General features: G+C 38.4%; 1 protein-coding gene across 9 annotated transcripts in view; it reads left to right on the forward strand.

Annotated features, from left to right (window-relative positions):
- HERC1 (HECT and RLD domain containing E3 ubiquitin protein ligase family member 1) overlaps nucleotides 1–16,998 on the forward strand; it is a 235,788-nt gene that overhangs the window by 186,042 nt on the left and 32,748 nt on the right. For 7 of the 9 annotated variants that reach the window (XM_066274158.1, XM_066274161.1, XM_066274162.1 and 4 more), the window contains exons 49-61: nucleotides 565–835; nucleotides 974–1,187; nucleotides 2,256–2,515; nucleotides 3,384–3,511; nucleotides 4,229–4,356; nucleotides 5,874–6,074; nucleotides 8,095–8,225; nucleotides 10,007–10,206; nucleotides 10,573–10,678; nucleotides 12,560–12,706; nucleotides 13,025–13,126; nucleotides 14,927–15,100; nucleotides 16,133–16,426. In XM_066274158.1, the coding sequence (XP_066130255.1) occupies nucleotides 565–835; nucleotides 974–1,187; nucleotides 2,256–2,515; nucleotides 3,384–3,511; nucleotides 4,229–4,356; nucleotides 5,874–6,074; nucleotides 8,095–8,225; nucleotides 10,007–10,206; nucleotides 10,573–10,678; nucleotides 12,560–12,706; nucleotides 13,025–13,126; nucleotides 14,927–15,100; nucleotides 16,133–16,426 (2,356 nt within the window). The remainder of the gene's footprint in view (nucleotides 1–564; nucleotides 836–973; nucleotides 1,188–2,255; nucleotides 2,516–3,383; nucleotides 3,512–4,228; nucleotides 4,357–5,873; nucleotides 6,075–8,094; nucleotides 8,226–10,006; nucleotides 10,207–10,572; nucleotides 10,679–12,559; nucleotides 12,707–13,024; nucleotides 13,127–14,926; nucleotides 15,101–16,132; nucleotides 16,427–16,998) is intronic. The other 2 variants (XM_066274165.1, XM_066274166.1) reach the window with 1 other exon arrangement.

Raw genomic sequence — 16,998 nt, forward strand, 5'->3', positions numbered from 1 at the left:
TATTTCAAGCATATGTCAATATTTATTTTTTAAAAAGTTTCAGTAACTTTCCAGCTTACATAGTATTTTTGGACATCTCTTAGGACAGGGGTCCCCAAACTTTTTACACAGGGGGCCAGTTCACTGTCCCTCAGACCATTTGGAGGGCCAGACTATAAAAAAAACTATGAACAAATCCCTATGCACACTGCACATATCTTATTTTAAAGTAAAAAAAAAAAAAAAAAAAGGGAACAAATACAATATTTAAAATAAAGAACAAGTAAATTTAAATCAACAAACTGACCAGTATTTCAATGGGAACTATGCTCCTCTCACTGACCACCAATGAAAGAGGTGCCCCTTCTGGAAGTGCGGTGGGGGCTGGATAAATGGCCTCAGGGGGCCGCATGCAGCACGCGGGCCGTAGTTTGGGGACCCCTGTCTTAGGACATGCATGACTAATGATAGGGCAGCTTGCCTTTAATTTTGGTCTTTGGTACTATGGCTGCTATATGGGATTCCAAATGATCCCTTAAGAAAACGGTTTCCTTATTCATCTAAAGTGTTTTTCTTTCCTGGCAGTGGTTCCAGTTGTAGCCTGGCTGCTGGTCTTGAATCTCTTGGGCTCACAGATATCCGAACACTCGTTCGATTAATGTGCTTGGCTGCAGCAGGGAGAGCTGGCCTATCCACCAGCCCTTCTGCCATGGCAAGCACCACAGACCGCTCACGAGGTGGGCACAGCAAGGCCAACAAGCCCATCTCTTGCCTCGCCTATCTGAGCACAGCAGTGGGATGTCTGGCATCAAACACGCCTAGTGCTGCAAAACTGCTGGTGCAGTTATGTACACAGGTAAGCTAATTTTCAGTACTTTTCTTGGGGCATTGCTTATTTTCAACCAATTCTTAAAAGAACCTTTTAAAGTGCACCCTTCTTTGTTCCAAAATCATATGTAAAAATTAAACCTCTTTGTTTCAATTGCCTCTTCAGAACTTGATTTCTGCTGCAACAGGTGTAAACCTAACTACGGTTGATGATCCAATTCAGAGAAAGTTTCTACCCAGCTTTCTCCGAGGAATTGCCGAAGAGAATAAGCTTGTGACTTCCCCAAACTTTGTTGTAACTCAGGCCCTTGTGGCATTATTAGCAGACAAAGGGGCCAAACTGAGACCCAACTATGATAAGTCAGAAGTTGAAAAGAAAGGTAAGTTTCATACAATTTAATTTCTAATCAATTTGTACAGTTTTCTAATTAGTTTGATTCATGTTTTAAATTTTTTTTTTGCATTGTTCTGTTATGAATTGCATAATATGTACTTAAGTTTAGGTCATAAAAGAAGTACATGGATACTTTTTCATTGTACATGACAATAAATATTAGAAAAAAGTACATTAGTCTTGGTTTGATTAGATTATGGTTTGAGTCACCATAGATAATAATCCTGATAGACTTTCTTAAGAAAATTTAGATAAAGGTAGTGTTATTTTTCTGTCTTAAGATGATAACACTTTTTTTCCTTCTTTTCCAAGTGAAAGGAAGGGAGATAGACTCCCACATGTGCCCCAATCGGGATCCACTCAGCAACTTTGTTCTGGGGCTGCCCATTTGGAGCCATGCTCACAACCAAGCTATTTTTAATACCTGAGGTAGAGGCTCCATGGAGCCATCCTCAGTGGCCAGGGTCAGTGTGCTCGAAATAATTGAGCCATGTCTGCAGGAGGGGAAGGGTGGGGGGAGGAAGGGTGGAGAAGCAGATGGTCACTTCTGTGTGCTCTGACTGGGAATCGAACCAGGGACATCCACACAACTGGGCCGGTGTTCTACCACTGAGCCAACTGGGCAGGGCCAAGATGATAACACTTCGAAGGGACTACTTAATCACTACTGTCCCTTTATCAACACCTTGTGGCCAAGAGAGATGGGCCTTTGGATCTGTCAGCCTGACTGGCTGGTAAGATCACTTTTGAGCAACAAAGGCCAAATTCTTATTCTTTAGGGCATGCTGCCTCTACCCTGGCCCTAAACTTATTTTTACTGCATTCTCACTCTGTGTGTCCTTAAAGAAAACACTATTGATTGATGACTATAAATCATATTTGCAATAAATTAGAATTTTTTATAGAATTTGATGAGATAAATGCTTTATGTCATATGCATATGTTAGTGAAATGATTACTTGCATAAGTGCTAATTCTTAAGAGAGATAGGTTAACCCATTTTTGTTCACCAGCACCAGCTCTCACATGGGCATCATTTCATTCTTTTGTTTAGCAGGTTTAAGTGTCCAATTGTATATCCATCCCTCCTATCATCCTTCTGCTGTAGGCCCTCTGGAGCTGGCTAATGCCCTGGCAGCTTGCTGCCTGTCCTCCAGGCTGTCCTCACAGCATAGGCAATGGGCTGCTCAGCAGCTCGTGCGTACTCTTGCTGCGCATGACCGTGACAACCAAACTACTCCACAAACACTTGCTGATATGGGAGGAGATCTCAGAAAATGTTCCTTTATCAAATTGGAGGCTCATCAAAACAGGGTATGTATTTTGAGCCCCAAGTGTGCTGATCACCTTATATAAGTTAAAATAGTTTCTACCTTTCTCAAAAAGCCCAAAGTTTATAGAGCTCTCTTTTCTTTTTCTCCTCTTTATTTTTTTCTTTCTCTTACTTTCTCTCTCTCTTTCCCTCCCTCCCTCTTTCCGTCCTTCCCTCCCTGCCTTCTTCCCTCAATCCCTCTTGTCCTACTCTCTCTCTCTCTCTCTCTCTCTCTTTCTCTCTTTCTCTCTTTCTCTCTCTCTCTCTCTCTCAGACACACACACACACACAATTAGCAATATTTATCTGGTAGTTATCATCTCTGTATATGTTGGGTTGACATAATAGTATACAGGCAGGAAAATCAGATGGTGGATAAGAGGAAAACCAATGGAATAGCTTCCCCCAAAAATGAAGGCTTATGCATGCAAAAGGAAGAGAAATTGGCCTCTCTGTTTTAATACAACCTATTGGGCCCTCGAGCAGTGACAGGGCAGTTTACAAAATAAAGACTTACCCCTGTTTACTAATTTTAAAATCACTTCTTAATCTGTGTTAGTTTATAAAACAAATAGATATGTTGAAGTATTTATACTTTATAGAATTAAGTAAACATGTTTAATAAAAATACCAACAGGTCTCAGATGACTCAAATGAGTTTGGGCATAGTACTTTAAAGCTGTACTTCAAATGGCTGTATATTTACAAGCTAATTAGAAAAGAGTGAGTTCATGCATATTGTATTATAACATGGATACTTTTACAATTTTCTGGTTGATTTTTCTTTAATTTGATAGAAAATTTTCAAAGGACAGAATCACTTGAATCAAAACTTGTTCAAATACTGCTGTATATTTTTAACTTTTCTAGGTAATGACTTGTGTTTGGTGTAATAAAAAAGGACTCTTGGCTACAAGTGGCAGTGATGGCACCATCCGGGTGTGGAATGTTACCAGGAAGCAATATTCACTGCAACAGACCTGCGTGTTTAACAGATTGTAAGTGCTAATGTCTCTCTTTGTAACATTTAAAATAAAGGAATTTTAAACATACTTCATTTTTGGTTGGTTTAATGTAATTAAATTGTCGCTAAAATTTTTTTGCAATTTTTTTATAATAGTCTTGCTGTATCCCAATTTTGTGTTTTTAATAGTTTTAATAGTTTGTATTTAGAATAGTTATTCAGCAAATAAAATTATTAGCTATCAATATCGGGATTTACTCAGAATTAAATCAAAGTCTACTATCTAGCAAATAAATGTTCAGTTCTGTAAAACAGTAGTCTAATTTTCTATCATTCTTTAAGGATTATTTAGGAATTACAGTAATGATATTTCTTTTATAGTGGAATGTAGCTAGGTGTAAGTATTTCTTTTCGAGAAATTACCTAGATATCAAGAATTACCTAGAAACAAGAATGTGTCATGAACAATAACCGTTGTACAACCCATACAGAATCAGAATCTCTTAATTAACAATTATATACTACATTAAATGATGCATGACATAAGCATCACCCTTTTATAATTCTGTTCTTCACATTTTGACAAACACTAGCAAATATGTGATTGTCAAATACTGCTAGCCAAGCTTTTGAAATAGTCAGAATCTGCTATTACATGAGGTCTACATGAAGCTTTTACATTAAGGTTTGGGGTTTAGTTTACTTTTGGGTGATGGGAATTAGAATTACATGAATATCTATTATATTCTAGGGAAGGGGAGGCTGAGAATAGCCTTGGGTCACCCAGTGATCTAAGCTTCTCACCTGTTTCCTGGAGTATAAGTGGCAAATATCTAGCTGGAGCTTTGGAAAAGATGGTGACTATCTGGCAGGTTAACGGTAAGTCATATAAATACTAGTAAACTACTGAAGGTACTTTTGAGTACCTTTGAGTACCTTTTGAGTCCAAACAATGGCTTCCCTTCACCTTGAAACTCACAGTGTATTCATCATCTGTGAAAATCTATGCCTAATTATGGTTTAAATTAAAGAGGAAATACTCAATTCCTGATTTCCTTTCTTGGAGTGTCAACTAACCCAGTATCTATAAACTAAAACTTCTTGCCCTAGCCAGTTAGCTCAGTTGATTCAAGTGTTGTCTAGAAACACCAAGGTTGTGAGTTCAATCCCTGGTCAGGGCACAGACAAGAATCAACCAATGAATGCATAAATAAGTAGAACAAATCAATGTCTCTCTCTCTTTTTTTCCCTCTCCCCACTCCCCTACCCTCCCCCTCCCCCTCTTTCCCTCTCCCTTACTCTCCTTCTTCCTCTCCCTTCCTCTCTAAAAAGAAATCAGTAAAAATATATTTAAAAAAATAAAACTGCAAAAATTCTTTTCATGTGCCACTAAGAATTCATTTGGAGTAGAATTTGAAGGGAAATAGTGGTCACTGAATTTTCAGTTTTGTATTTTTTAGATCATTTGAAATATTTCTATTAATTATGTCTATTTCATAGGTACAAACTCATCGATTTTTAATAATACCACTCGAAAGTAAAAATTATTAATGCAATCTTGGGCTTATCAATATTTTGTTTGTTTTTGCATATTTACAGAATGGCTATGCTATTTCCCATATTTGAAGGAATAGCTGGCCTTAATTGTAGGTACATTTCTTACGTTAATTTGGTTTTCAGCAATTGTTAGGAAAGGATTTAATTGATTAACATTTGTACACTGAGTATTTTCCTTTACTCTTTTTTTCTACAAAGCTACCATTTTTGTTTCACTTATAGTTCTAGAAAAGATTACTAATTTCTTAATTTATATATTACATGTAAATGAAGGATCCTGTCTTACAGTCATATTCATAAATAGGCTGTTTTAAAATTGGGAACTGCTAGCCCTGGCTGGTTGGCTCAGCAGTAGAGCGTCAGCCCCACGTGTGGAAGTCCTGGGTTCATTCCTGGCCAGGGCACACAGAAGTGCCCATCTGCTTCTCCACACTTCCCCACCTTCTTTCTCTCTATCTCTCTCTTCCCCTCCCACAGCCAAGGCTCCATTGGAGCAAAAGTTGGCCCAGGCGCTGAGGATGGGTCCATGGCCTCCACCTCAGATGCTAGAAAGGCTCCAGTTGCAACAGAGCAATGACCCAGATGGGCAGAGCGTCACCCTCTAGTGGGCATGTTGGGTGGATCCTGGTCAGATGCATGTGGGAGTCTGTCTCTCTGCCTCCCTGCTTCTCACTTCAGAAAAATAAAATATAAATAAATAAACAAACAAATAAATAAATAAATAAATAAAATTGGGGACTGCTTTTAGTTATATTAGAATTAAGTAGTATTTCTTGTTGTTCTTGTCATTGTTTTTTAAGAATTAAGTAACAACCAGCTACCATTTTCTTTATGTTTAGGAGGAAAAGGATTAGTAGATATTCAGCCTCATTGGGTATCTTCCCTGGCTTGGCCAGAGGAAGGTCCAGCTACAGCCTGGTCAGGAGAGTCTCCAGAATTGTTGTTGGTGGGGCGGATGGACGGATCTCTTGGACTGATTGAAGTTGTCGATGTGTCCACCATGCACCGTAAAGAATTGGAGCATTGCTATCGAAAGGATGGTAAATGACTAGATTTGGATTAGTTGAAAAAGTGATCCCCCAATCAAAAATCTTTGGGGGTTTTTTTGACACCTGCTTTTAAAAATGCTGAGTGAATATTACTTTTGGCTTTGTTTTCTAAATTGTCCAGTTGGTGTTTTGTTTTAATTACTCATTTGAAAGATGCTTTTCTCCCAACCTATACCACATGCCTCTACCAAAAGAGATCTAATAGTGTTCTATTAATCATCTTTTGTGTAAGTATCTGAACACTTACAGCAGGCTCTGGGTCATCCTTGAAAGTTATGAGTGAAATTGACGAAATGGGAACAGGAGGAGGGGAGTTCCCAGTCTGTTAAGTGATAGTAGGAAGTCTTCCTTTAATTGATTTTCTCACATCATTCCGTTTAGATATATAAACATCTTACTAGTTTTTGTTAGTTGTTTGGGGGAGTGGGATATTACAAAGTTCACAGCCCTAGCTTAAATTGTACTCTGTTAACAGAATAGAACAGTTTGGGATTTTTAAAATAGGTAATAAGGTTCAAATTTTTTTTAATTTAAAAAGCTAGACAGTAAAAAGTTCTCCAATCTTCTCAGTTCCCATGTCTCCATTTAACTCCCACAAATACACTGCTCACAAAAATTAGAGGATATTTCAAAATGAATATGAAGCGATAAAATATACCCTAATTTTTGTGAGCTGTATAGTTTTTACTTTCTTTTGTAGCCGTCCATTGTTATATATACTTTAAAAAAAGCAAATACGAGTATATATTGTTAGAGTAGAATCTGTTTGATAGAATATAGAAACTCAGTAGGGAATATTAGGCAAAAGAAGAGACAAGTAATTTTTTTTCCCCTATAACTTGGGTTATTTCACTTCTCAATTTCATGGTAGATTCTGCAAAAGTAAAGAACCTGGTGTGCCTAGTGTGCCCAGTCGGTGGCACAGTGGATAGAGCATTGGCCTGGAATGCCGAGGACCCAGGTTCAAAATCCTGAGGTCTCCAGCTCGAGCACGGGCTCATTTGGCTTGAGTGGGGGATTATAGACATAACCCCATGGATGCTGGCTTGAGCCCAAAGTTACTGGCTTGAGCAAGGGGTCACTAGCTGGGCTGGAGCCCCCTGGTCAAGGCACATATGAGAAATCAATCAGTGAACAACTAGGGTGCTGCAACGAAGAATTAATGCTTCTCATCTCTCTCCCTTCTTGTCTCCTGCTGCTAAAAAAAAAAAAAGTGCTGCAATCACTCAAAGTCAGCAAGGGAATTCAATTTTTTATCTTTTTCAGTACCACCTGAATATAGTGAAAGATTTAAAAATGAGGTAGCCCATATACACCTGAAACTAATACAAAATAATATTGAATGTAAACTGTACTTAAAAAATTTAAGTGTGGGCCCTGGCTGGATGGCTCAGTGGTAGAGCGTCTGCCTGGCGTGCAGGATTCCCGGCCAGGGCACACAGGAGAAGCGCCCATCTGCTTCTCCACCCCCTCCCTTTCTCCTTCCTCTCTGTCTCTCCCTTCCCCTCCCGCAGCCAAAGCTCCATTGGAGCAAAGTTGGCCCGGACGCTGAGGATGGCTCCATGGCCTCTGCCTCAGGCGCTAGAATGCCTCTGGTTGCAACAGAGCAATGCCCCAGATAGGCAGAGCATTGCCCCCTGGTGGGCATGCCGGGTGGATCCCAGTCAGGCACATGCGGGAGTCTGTCTGACTGCCTCCCTGTTTCCAACTTCAGAAAAATACAAAAAAATAAATTAATGAGTGGTGTGTGTGTGTGTGTGTGTGTGTGTGTGTGTGTATATATATTTTTTTTTAATGAGATAGTCCTTATCACTTATAAATAACACTTTTAAAGTGGGTTACATGGAATCCCTGCCATAAGCCTACATTTTGTCTGAGTTCATTACAGAAGTGTCTGGAAACTTAGTTGCAGTGATTGCAGTAGCATAAATTTGTTGCAAAGTCTTTGCCTTTTAAGTTAGACAATGACAACTCTTTTATTTTTTTTTTTATTTTGTTCTTACCATGTTAGTGTCTATAACATGCATAGCGTGGTTCAGTGAAGACAGACCATTTGCTGTGGGATATTTTGATGGAAAATTATTATTGGGAACAAAGGAACCACTTGAGAAAGGAGGCATTGTTCTAATTGATGCACATGAGGTAAAGCATCTTTACCAGATGGTTACTTTTTTTGTTTCTTACTGTTGTTTTCTTGATACTAGTTTCTTTAAAATTTTGTACATCAGACACTTATGATTAATATTCTGTTGTTACACAAACCTGTAGGCCGTGTATATACATGAAAATGTCTGTGTAAGAAAGGCATCAAGCTAAGGAGTAAAACCAAAGCAATGAAGTAGGAACATCCTCTGTCAAAGTACCTTCCGTTAATGAGAGAAATTCCATCTGTGAAGAAAGATTCCTTTCCCTTAGTGCAGTGGTTCTCAAACTTTTTGAAGTCAGGGTGCATTTAAAATTCTACAAATAATTGTAGGCGCACTATATACAAATTTCTGAGAAATATGTTGTAATAATTAAGTCAAATAGTAAAGGAAAAAAATATAAAGTCCAAGTGTGCTTTTATGGTAATTAAACAAAATAAATACGACAAAATTAAATTTATTCTGACATTAAAAAACATTCTTATGTTACATTTTTTGAGTTATGCTTTTTAGAATTTGTAAAAAAGAGGGATTAAAAAAAACGACAAAATGTTATCTTTATATATATATATAGATACATTCTTAGTAAGATTTAGTAAATTCAGCAGGTCCTGGCGCAAGTGTTAAGTTTTTTTATTCTTGTGTTTATGAGAAACATGAGCCTAATGTGTCCTAGCAATTTCTTCAATGTTTGGGCATATATATGAAAGGCAAACTCTTCATTTCTTCATTAATACATTGAAGAATTTCTCTCTTTTTAATCTTAATTGTGTTGAGAGTAGAAAATCCCAATTCACGTAAATAGAATGTTGAAAATTGTAGTAAAATATTCAAAGCTTTTTTAGATATTGCCACATATTCTTCTTTTATAGAAATCCAAAAGGCTTCAAGAGACAATTCCTTATGTTTAATCATCAATTCAAAAACCCCACTATACATATCCTCTTAACTTTACACTAAACAAAGGATAGAAGAAAATTGCCTCCAATCTTTCTGGGGAACATGGGGGGTAGGATAATCAATCCAGGACCACAGCTTAATAGCCTTTTGCAACCTAATCAGTCAAGTGAGGTGGGGGGTTGGACAGACTGTCAGCTTACAGCCAATTCCCCCCACCTCTGTCTCCCCCAAATCTATAAACTCCAAAAGCCCTGTTGGGTTTTTTGTCCTCAACAGGCACATATTTCTCTGGAATATCATAGGGCGCACCTGGAAATCTTCTAGGGCACCCAGTGTGCCCTGGCACACACTTTGAGAACCACTGCCTTAAACAAAGGTTGCTGGCTCAGATGTTTAAAGGGCCAGCTAGGCAAATCACATGTTTGCATGAAGCCAAGAATTGGAAGTTGTGAAGGAGGATAAAAAAAAAAAAAAAGTCAGAACACAGTGATAACAACCATATAAAACAAAACATGCCCCAGTTTCTCTTAAGTATTTGCTATTTTGGCATGAGGGTTGCATTTTTAAAAGTTTCTTCTTTTTCTAATTTTAATGTCAATAAAGATAACTCTTAAAAAGGCTAATGAGGGGTAACATATTTCTTCTGAATCAGAATTTCATTATTTATTTAACATTTATTGTGCTTTGACCACAGTAAATAATATGATGCAGGCTATATTAAAGGGTTAGTTGCTCGAGTGATTGGGAATGATATAACTGTATCTGATTTGCTTTTAATTGTGATTTCCAAATAATTAATAGAATATGTCTTAAATTGAGTGTAAAGTATTTGTGAAGGAAGCAGTAATATGACTTTTTTTCTTCCCTTTCCATTTTAAGGAGACTCTTGTTAGTATGATGTGGGACCCCACAGGTCATATTCTTATGACATGTGCCCAAGAAGAAAATGTGAAGCTCTGGGGGACTATTTCAGGATGCTGGTGCTGTCTACATTCACTCTGCCATCCATCTATTGTAAATGGCATTGCTTGGTGCAGCTTCCCAGGGAAAGGATCCAAGTTGCATTTACTGATGGCAACGTATGTTATAAATTTGTGTGTGTGTCTTAATTTTTATATTAGTATAAACTGTTACTTACATTAAATGTGGTTTCTCAGTAGTCTTAGTTTATTGCCAGTTATTAGTCTTAAAATATGTAATTCCATAAGATCACCTTAGAAAAATAAGAATTTGAAATTTGGTTTGTGACCTTCTTATCCTAGGTATGATGTTGTTAGAATAGTGGACCTAGTTGTATTTCTTATAAAGGATATAGCATTCCTACTACAAATAAATTTTAAAATAATATTGTAGTAGTTCTGTCAGATCTTAGTTGATTGTTATTTGAAATATTTTTACCTCTGCATATCAACATATTTTGTTTTTATGTGATCATTTTTTTAAAGTGGCTGTCAGAGTGGCTTAGTGTGTGTTTGGCGTATTCCACAAGATACCACACAAACCAGTATGGCTACTTCAGAAGGATGGTGGGACCAGGAATCAAATTACCAGGTGAAGGTTCTGGTTTTTTAAGACCTTATTTGAAACTATTATCAAAGGACACAATCCATTAGGGAAACATGAATGATTGCCATGCTTTGTGTACTCTCTGAACTAGCTTACTGTTTTGTAAGTGAGAGACACCATATTACTTGTTAAGGTGAGATACGCAGTAAATGTTATGTGGTGGTCATTTCTGGTAATGGAAATAATAAATTCAGTGTTTTTAGTAAAATCTCTTAATATTACACCTTGATACCTGACTTAATATTTTTTACATCACTGGTTGGCCCAATCACATTGCATCCTGAGCCACCATTTTGCAACCTCTGTTGCTCTTCCTTTTGTTCATGATGCAAATATCCCTAGGAAGAAGTAGGCTTTATGGCTTGACTGGTGGTGGTGCAGTGGCAGAGCAGCAACCTGAGACGCTGAGGTCCTAGATTCATAACACCGAGGTTGCTGACTTGAATGCTGCTGACTTGAATGCAGGCTCATCCCAGCCTGAGTGCAAGCTCACCAGCTTGAGCACAGGGTCACTGGCTTGAGTGCAGGATCACTGACATGATCCCAAGGTCTCTTCTTGAGCCCAAAGGTCACTGGCTTGAAGCCCAAGGTTGCTAATTTGAGCAAGGGATTACTGACTCGGCTTGAGCCCCTTGGTCAAAGACACATGAGAAGCAATCGATGAATAACTAAAGTGACAAAACTATGAGTTGATGTTTCTCATCTCTCTCCCTTCCTGTCTCTTTCTCTCTCTCTCTCTCTCTCTCTCTCACCAATAAAATAAATAAATAAATAAATAAATAAATAAATAAATAATCGGCTATATCTGGTATTATACTCTGTCATATCCAGAAGGAAGAGGAAGGTTAAGGGCAGGGAGAAAGGGGGGTAAGGAGGGATGGGTAGGTAGCACTAATGAAAAGAATATATCACAGAGGGGAGGTGGAAGTGCTAAAGATAAATCTAGTTTGCTCTTTGTGCTGGAGAATATTTGGACAGGCCTTACCTATCATATGTCTAAAACCTGCAGAGCAAATATGAAATTAGGCACCACGTGACAGAACCATCTGCGATAACAAGAGGTCCCAGTTTGTATAGAGCAGCATGTACATTTCACAATGTTGGGTGCTAAAAATAAAAATTATAGCGAGCTAACTTTATTTATTTATTTTGTATTTTTCTGAAGCTGGAAATGGGGAGAGACAGTCAGACAGACTCCCACATGCGCCCGACCGGGATCCACCCGGCACGCCCACCAGGGGGCGACGCTCTGCCCACCAGGGGGAGATGCTCTGCTTCTCCGGGGTGTCGCTCTGTTGCAACCAGAGCCACTCTAGTGCCTGAGGCAGAGGCCAAGGAGCCATCCCCAGCGCCCAGGCCATCCTTGCTCCAATGGAGCCTCGCTGCGGGAGGGGAAGAGAGAGATAGAGAGGAAGGAGAGGGGGAGGGGTGGAGAAGCAGATGGGCGCTTCTCCTGTGTGCCCTGGCCGGGAATCGAACCCGGGACTTCTGCACGCTAGGCCGACGCTCTACCACTGAGCCAACCGGCCAGGGCTATAGTGAGCTAACTTTAAAAATTAAAACACTCATTAAGAAGTAGAAGTTAGCATTTCCGTTTTTGAGGTTAGAAATGCATCATTTCCCCCAATTTGAAGAGTTAGAAAATTTGCTTAGAAGTACATAAAAAAGATGAAACTCGCCTTTAGCAAAGGAGAAGCAAGTTAATATTTTATTATTTTCTCAGTCAGGCTTATCCTTCTGAGAGCTGTCCTTCCCTCCTCCCCAGTATTGCACAGAAATATAAAATTTCCAAGAATGAATTGTACATCTTGAATCTATAAATTGTTTTAATTTCAATATATATTAAAATATAAAAATGAATTACAGGATGGATATAGGAAACCAACTGGAGCTCAGTGTGTTTATCAGCTGCGGGGACACATCACTCCTGTCCGCACCGTTGCCTTTAGTTCGGATGGGTTGGCCCTGGTGTCTGGTGGACTAGGTGGGCTCATGAACATTTGGTCTTTAAGGGTAAGAGTATAGATGTTATTTTTATCTTAAATGTTTCTACATTAACTTGCATATGGAAAGAATTAACCTAACCAATCCTAGGAATATTTTGTGTAATAATATCTTGAATACCAGAGAAACCTCTTTCAGAATCTACCACTCTTTAATTTTTCTTGTTGAAAATCATAGGCTCTAGAAAATTAGGTAGTAGCTGTGCAATTGGACATCACCAAATTTAGCTGGATTTTAGAACGTTTTTGTAACTGTGATGTATAAATTCAAAGTGTAAATAATAACGAAGGTTAAGTAATATGTGCTTTTAAATACATTTCATTTCAGGATGGCTCCGTCTTGCAAACTGTTGTCATTGGCTCTGGAGCTATTCAGACCGCAGTTTGGATTCCAGATGTTGGGGTTGCTGCTTGTTCAAACAGATCAAAGGTAATTTGCAATTATATCAAATGATAAAAAGTATGAGCCTATAAAATAACATAGAAACCATAGTCCAAGTGTCCCACTTTACAGAGGAGAAAGCTGATATTCAGAGGGATTGTTACTTCCCCAAGATAATGCAACTGTTTACTGGTAGAAAGAAACTAGAACCCAGGTCTCCTGATTTATAATTTCATACTCTTTCTACTATACCCTAGATATCAGTGAAATGTTTGTTTAATCATTGAACGGCTTCATTTCCATTGGAAGTCATAAAGTGGATTTTGACTTTCTGCCATTTTTGAGATAGCACCAGATTGTCTCAAAAGAACTTTCCCTTAAAGAAGGACCATCCCAAAGATTTTTAACTTAAGTATACACAATATATTTTGGCTTCCAAATTTAATAACCTAGTAAGAAAAATACTAACTCCTTGCTGTGAAGTAATTCTGTGATATGACATTATCCCCTTCAGTATTGCCTTTTATATCCTTAACCCTTTGAGTAGTGAGTTTTTTCATGCTTGCTGACCCCCAGAAGTGAGTTTTGTTTTTTCAAAAAATGAAATTAGTTCTAGTTCGTTTTATTAATTTAAAATCATGTTCGTTTGATAACCAATTTATAGAAACCAGAACATACATTCTCCTTTTTTTAATGTTGCCTTACACATTTTTAAAATAAAAATTTTTGTACAATCATACCTGGATGGTCAGTAGGCACGAGGACATACATGAATGTTCATACTACTCAAAGGATTAGTGTGCTGCTCTGGTTTACATTTTATGTGGTTAAATCATATTTGAATAGAGCTGCAAACCTGCATGAATATTCTACTGAAGTAACATATAGACTCAGACCCTAGGCCAGGGGTCCCCAAACTTTTTACACAGGGGGCCAGTTCACTGTCCCTCAGACCATTGGAGGCCGGACTATGAAAAAAACTATGAACAATTCCTATGCACACTGCACATATCTTATTTTAAAGTAAAAAAACAAAATGGGAACAAATACACTATTTAAAATAAAGAACAAGTAAATTTAAATCAACAAACTGACCAGTATTTCAATGGGAACTATGGGCCTGCTTTTGGCTAATGAGATGGTCAATGTCTGGTTCCATATTTGTCACTGCTAGCCGTAACAAGTGATATGATGCGTTTCTGGAGCTGTGATGCACGCGTGCCGCATCACCGGAAGTAGTACTGTACTTGAGCGATGCTGCGCTTTGTGGTGCCGCCACATACAGTACTCCCGGAGCACAGGATGAGGATACACAGAATGCATCTTGTGCTCCTCTCACTGACCACCAATGAAAGAGGTGCCCCTTCCGGAAGTGCGGCAGGGGCCAGATAAATGGCCTCAGGGGGCCTTAGTTTGGGGACCCCTGCCCTAGGCAGTAGTGGTCTATGCTAGAACAGTGTTGATTCTTTTGCAGCTGTGTCCCTCAGCAGGCAGAGTACTATTTCCTTTAGTACTCTGTGGTCATGGCAGACTTTTAAATTACACTAGACAGCTTGTCTTACAATTCTGTGTAATAGCAAATAATTGCTGTTACCTCTTTTAAGAAGAATCAGCTAATCCAAAGTTTACAAATCTTACAGTTATTTCATAGTCACTTGTTTTTACTTAGACAAAATTTAAGATGTTTTGAAGTCCACAGGCATTAAAAGCACAGTCTAAAATGTCCATAAGGCAAATGTGTTTAATGCAGTTGTTGGAAGCAATTTTCTCAGATATAAATGATAATAGAATTTTTCTCTTTTCTCTTTTATTTAAACAAATCATGTGGCATGATTTATTTTCCATCAGGATGTTTTGGTTGTCAATTGTACAGCAGAATGGACTGCTGCCAATCATGTTTTAGCAACCTGCAGGACAGCATTGAAACAGCAGGGCATCCTGGGATTAAACACGGCTCCCTGCATGAGAGCGTTTCTGGAGCGGCTGCCCATGATGCTTCAGGAGCAGTATGCCTATGAAAAGGTGATTGATTACACTCACTCCTATGGATATAGAGATACCTGGTGCTTTGGAATTCAAATTAAAGTTTTGAATTTATAGTGTTTCTGTCATTCTTCAGATTTATTCACTGCAAAACCTCTTAAAATACCTGTGCCTCAAGAGTATCATCTTCCCTTTTTGGACCCATACATCTATTTTTATGTGGTTTTGCCATCCCACTGTTGGGAGGTGGGAGTGGATATTGGTGTCAGTGAACATCTTCTCCACTTATCAAGTGAATCCTTGTGGAAAGTTGCGTGGAAGAGTTAAGGTTGAACTGAACAGGGGTACTGAATACTAGGATAAGGGATGATGAATTTGATCCTGTGGAGCCTGTCTTCCAGGCCTTACTAGGAAGAGCCATGAAAGAAGAATTTTGATGGCTACCAGGGTTCTCCTGGTAAGGAGGAATGGTGAAAGGGCGCCAGTCTCCATAGTTCGGGTGTTACCTTTTTTTTTAATTCTAGAAAAAATATAATGAAAATATACTAAATACAAGGACATCCTAAATTGGATTCTGGAGGAGAAAAGGCATTAGTGGTAAAACCAAAGAAAGTTGTGTTGTAGTTAGTATTCTAGTGTTAATTTCTTAGTTTTGATATATACACCATGATTTTTTAAGATGTTAACATTAGAGAAAATTGGATGAAGGGTTTATAGGAATTCTCTGTACTGTCTCTGCAACTCTTTGTATATCTACAATTATTTCAAAGTGCCTGACCTGTGGTGGTTCAGTGGATAAAGCATTGGCTTGGATTGCTAAGGTCACCAGTTCAAAACCTCAGGCTTGCCTGGTCAAGGCACATATGAGGATGCTTCCTGCTCCTCCTTAACACCTTTCTCCCTCTCTCTCTCCAAAATTAATAAATAAAACCTTTAAAAACAAATAAATAACTTATTTTATAAAGTAAAAAAGCTTTAGCTTAAAAAAAATTTACTGGCTTTCAGATTGCAGTAGGTTAATTCAGAATATTTGGTATAGGCTCTTCAACATGTCCTTGTGTTTTCTCTTAGCCTCATGTGGTTTGTGGTGACCAGCTTGTTCACAGCCCCTATATGCAGTGTCTGGCTTCCCTTGCTGTGGGACTTCATCTGGACCAGCTGTTGTGTAACCCTCCGGTGCCACCACACCACCAGAACTGTCTCCCTGACCCTGCATCCTGGAATCCGAACGAGTGGGCCTGGTTAGAATGTTTCTCCACCACCATAAAAGCTGCTGAAGCCCTGACCAATGGAGCACAGTTTCCAGAATCTTTTACTGTTCCTGATCTAGAGCCTGTTCCAGAGGATGAACTTGTATTCCTTATGGTGAGTGTAATGTGAGCTGCTGTTATTTGCAGCTGAGGTTGTATCATGGTTGTTTAGCGTATAGCAGGCACTCAGTAAATATTTGCTAGCTTGAATAGCTAGAAGCATGCCTTAGATAAATTTAAAGTATTTTGCTTTTAGATAGTCACTTTTGATTTGATGATAGGCCTCTATGATGATGAATTTATTATATGAGAACCATGGAGCTCTTTAAACTTAATGGCTTTCAATGACATAGTCCCATATTTTTTCTTTCCTTTGTACAGGGTGGGGCAGATGTCTGTTTACAGTTGTTTATATGGACTAAATTATAGTAATTAAATAATATAAGAACAAACAGTGTTTTGTGTACTTACAACTAACTGTAAACCCACTTTTACTCAACTCTCTATATATTTTAGCATCTTCTCCTAGTCATCTTGTGAGATTTAGTCCATATATAGATTCTAAATTATTTGTCACTTCAATCATGTTTTTAATCACTATAAAATAAAAATTATGGGGAAATGTTCTGATTGTATTTGAGTGTCTAGCTATAGAAACTATGGTATAGATGGTTCAGGCCAGCACTT

Source organism: Saccopteryx bilineata, chromosome 4, assembly GCF_036850765.1.
Source record: "Saccopteryx bilineata isolate mSacBil1 chromosome 4, mSacBil1_pri_phased_curated, whole genome shotgun sequence".
Lineage (NCBI taxonomy): Eukaryota > Metazoa > Chordata > Mammalia > Chiroptera > Emballonuridae > Saccopteryx > Saccopteryx bilineata.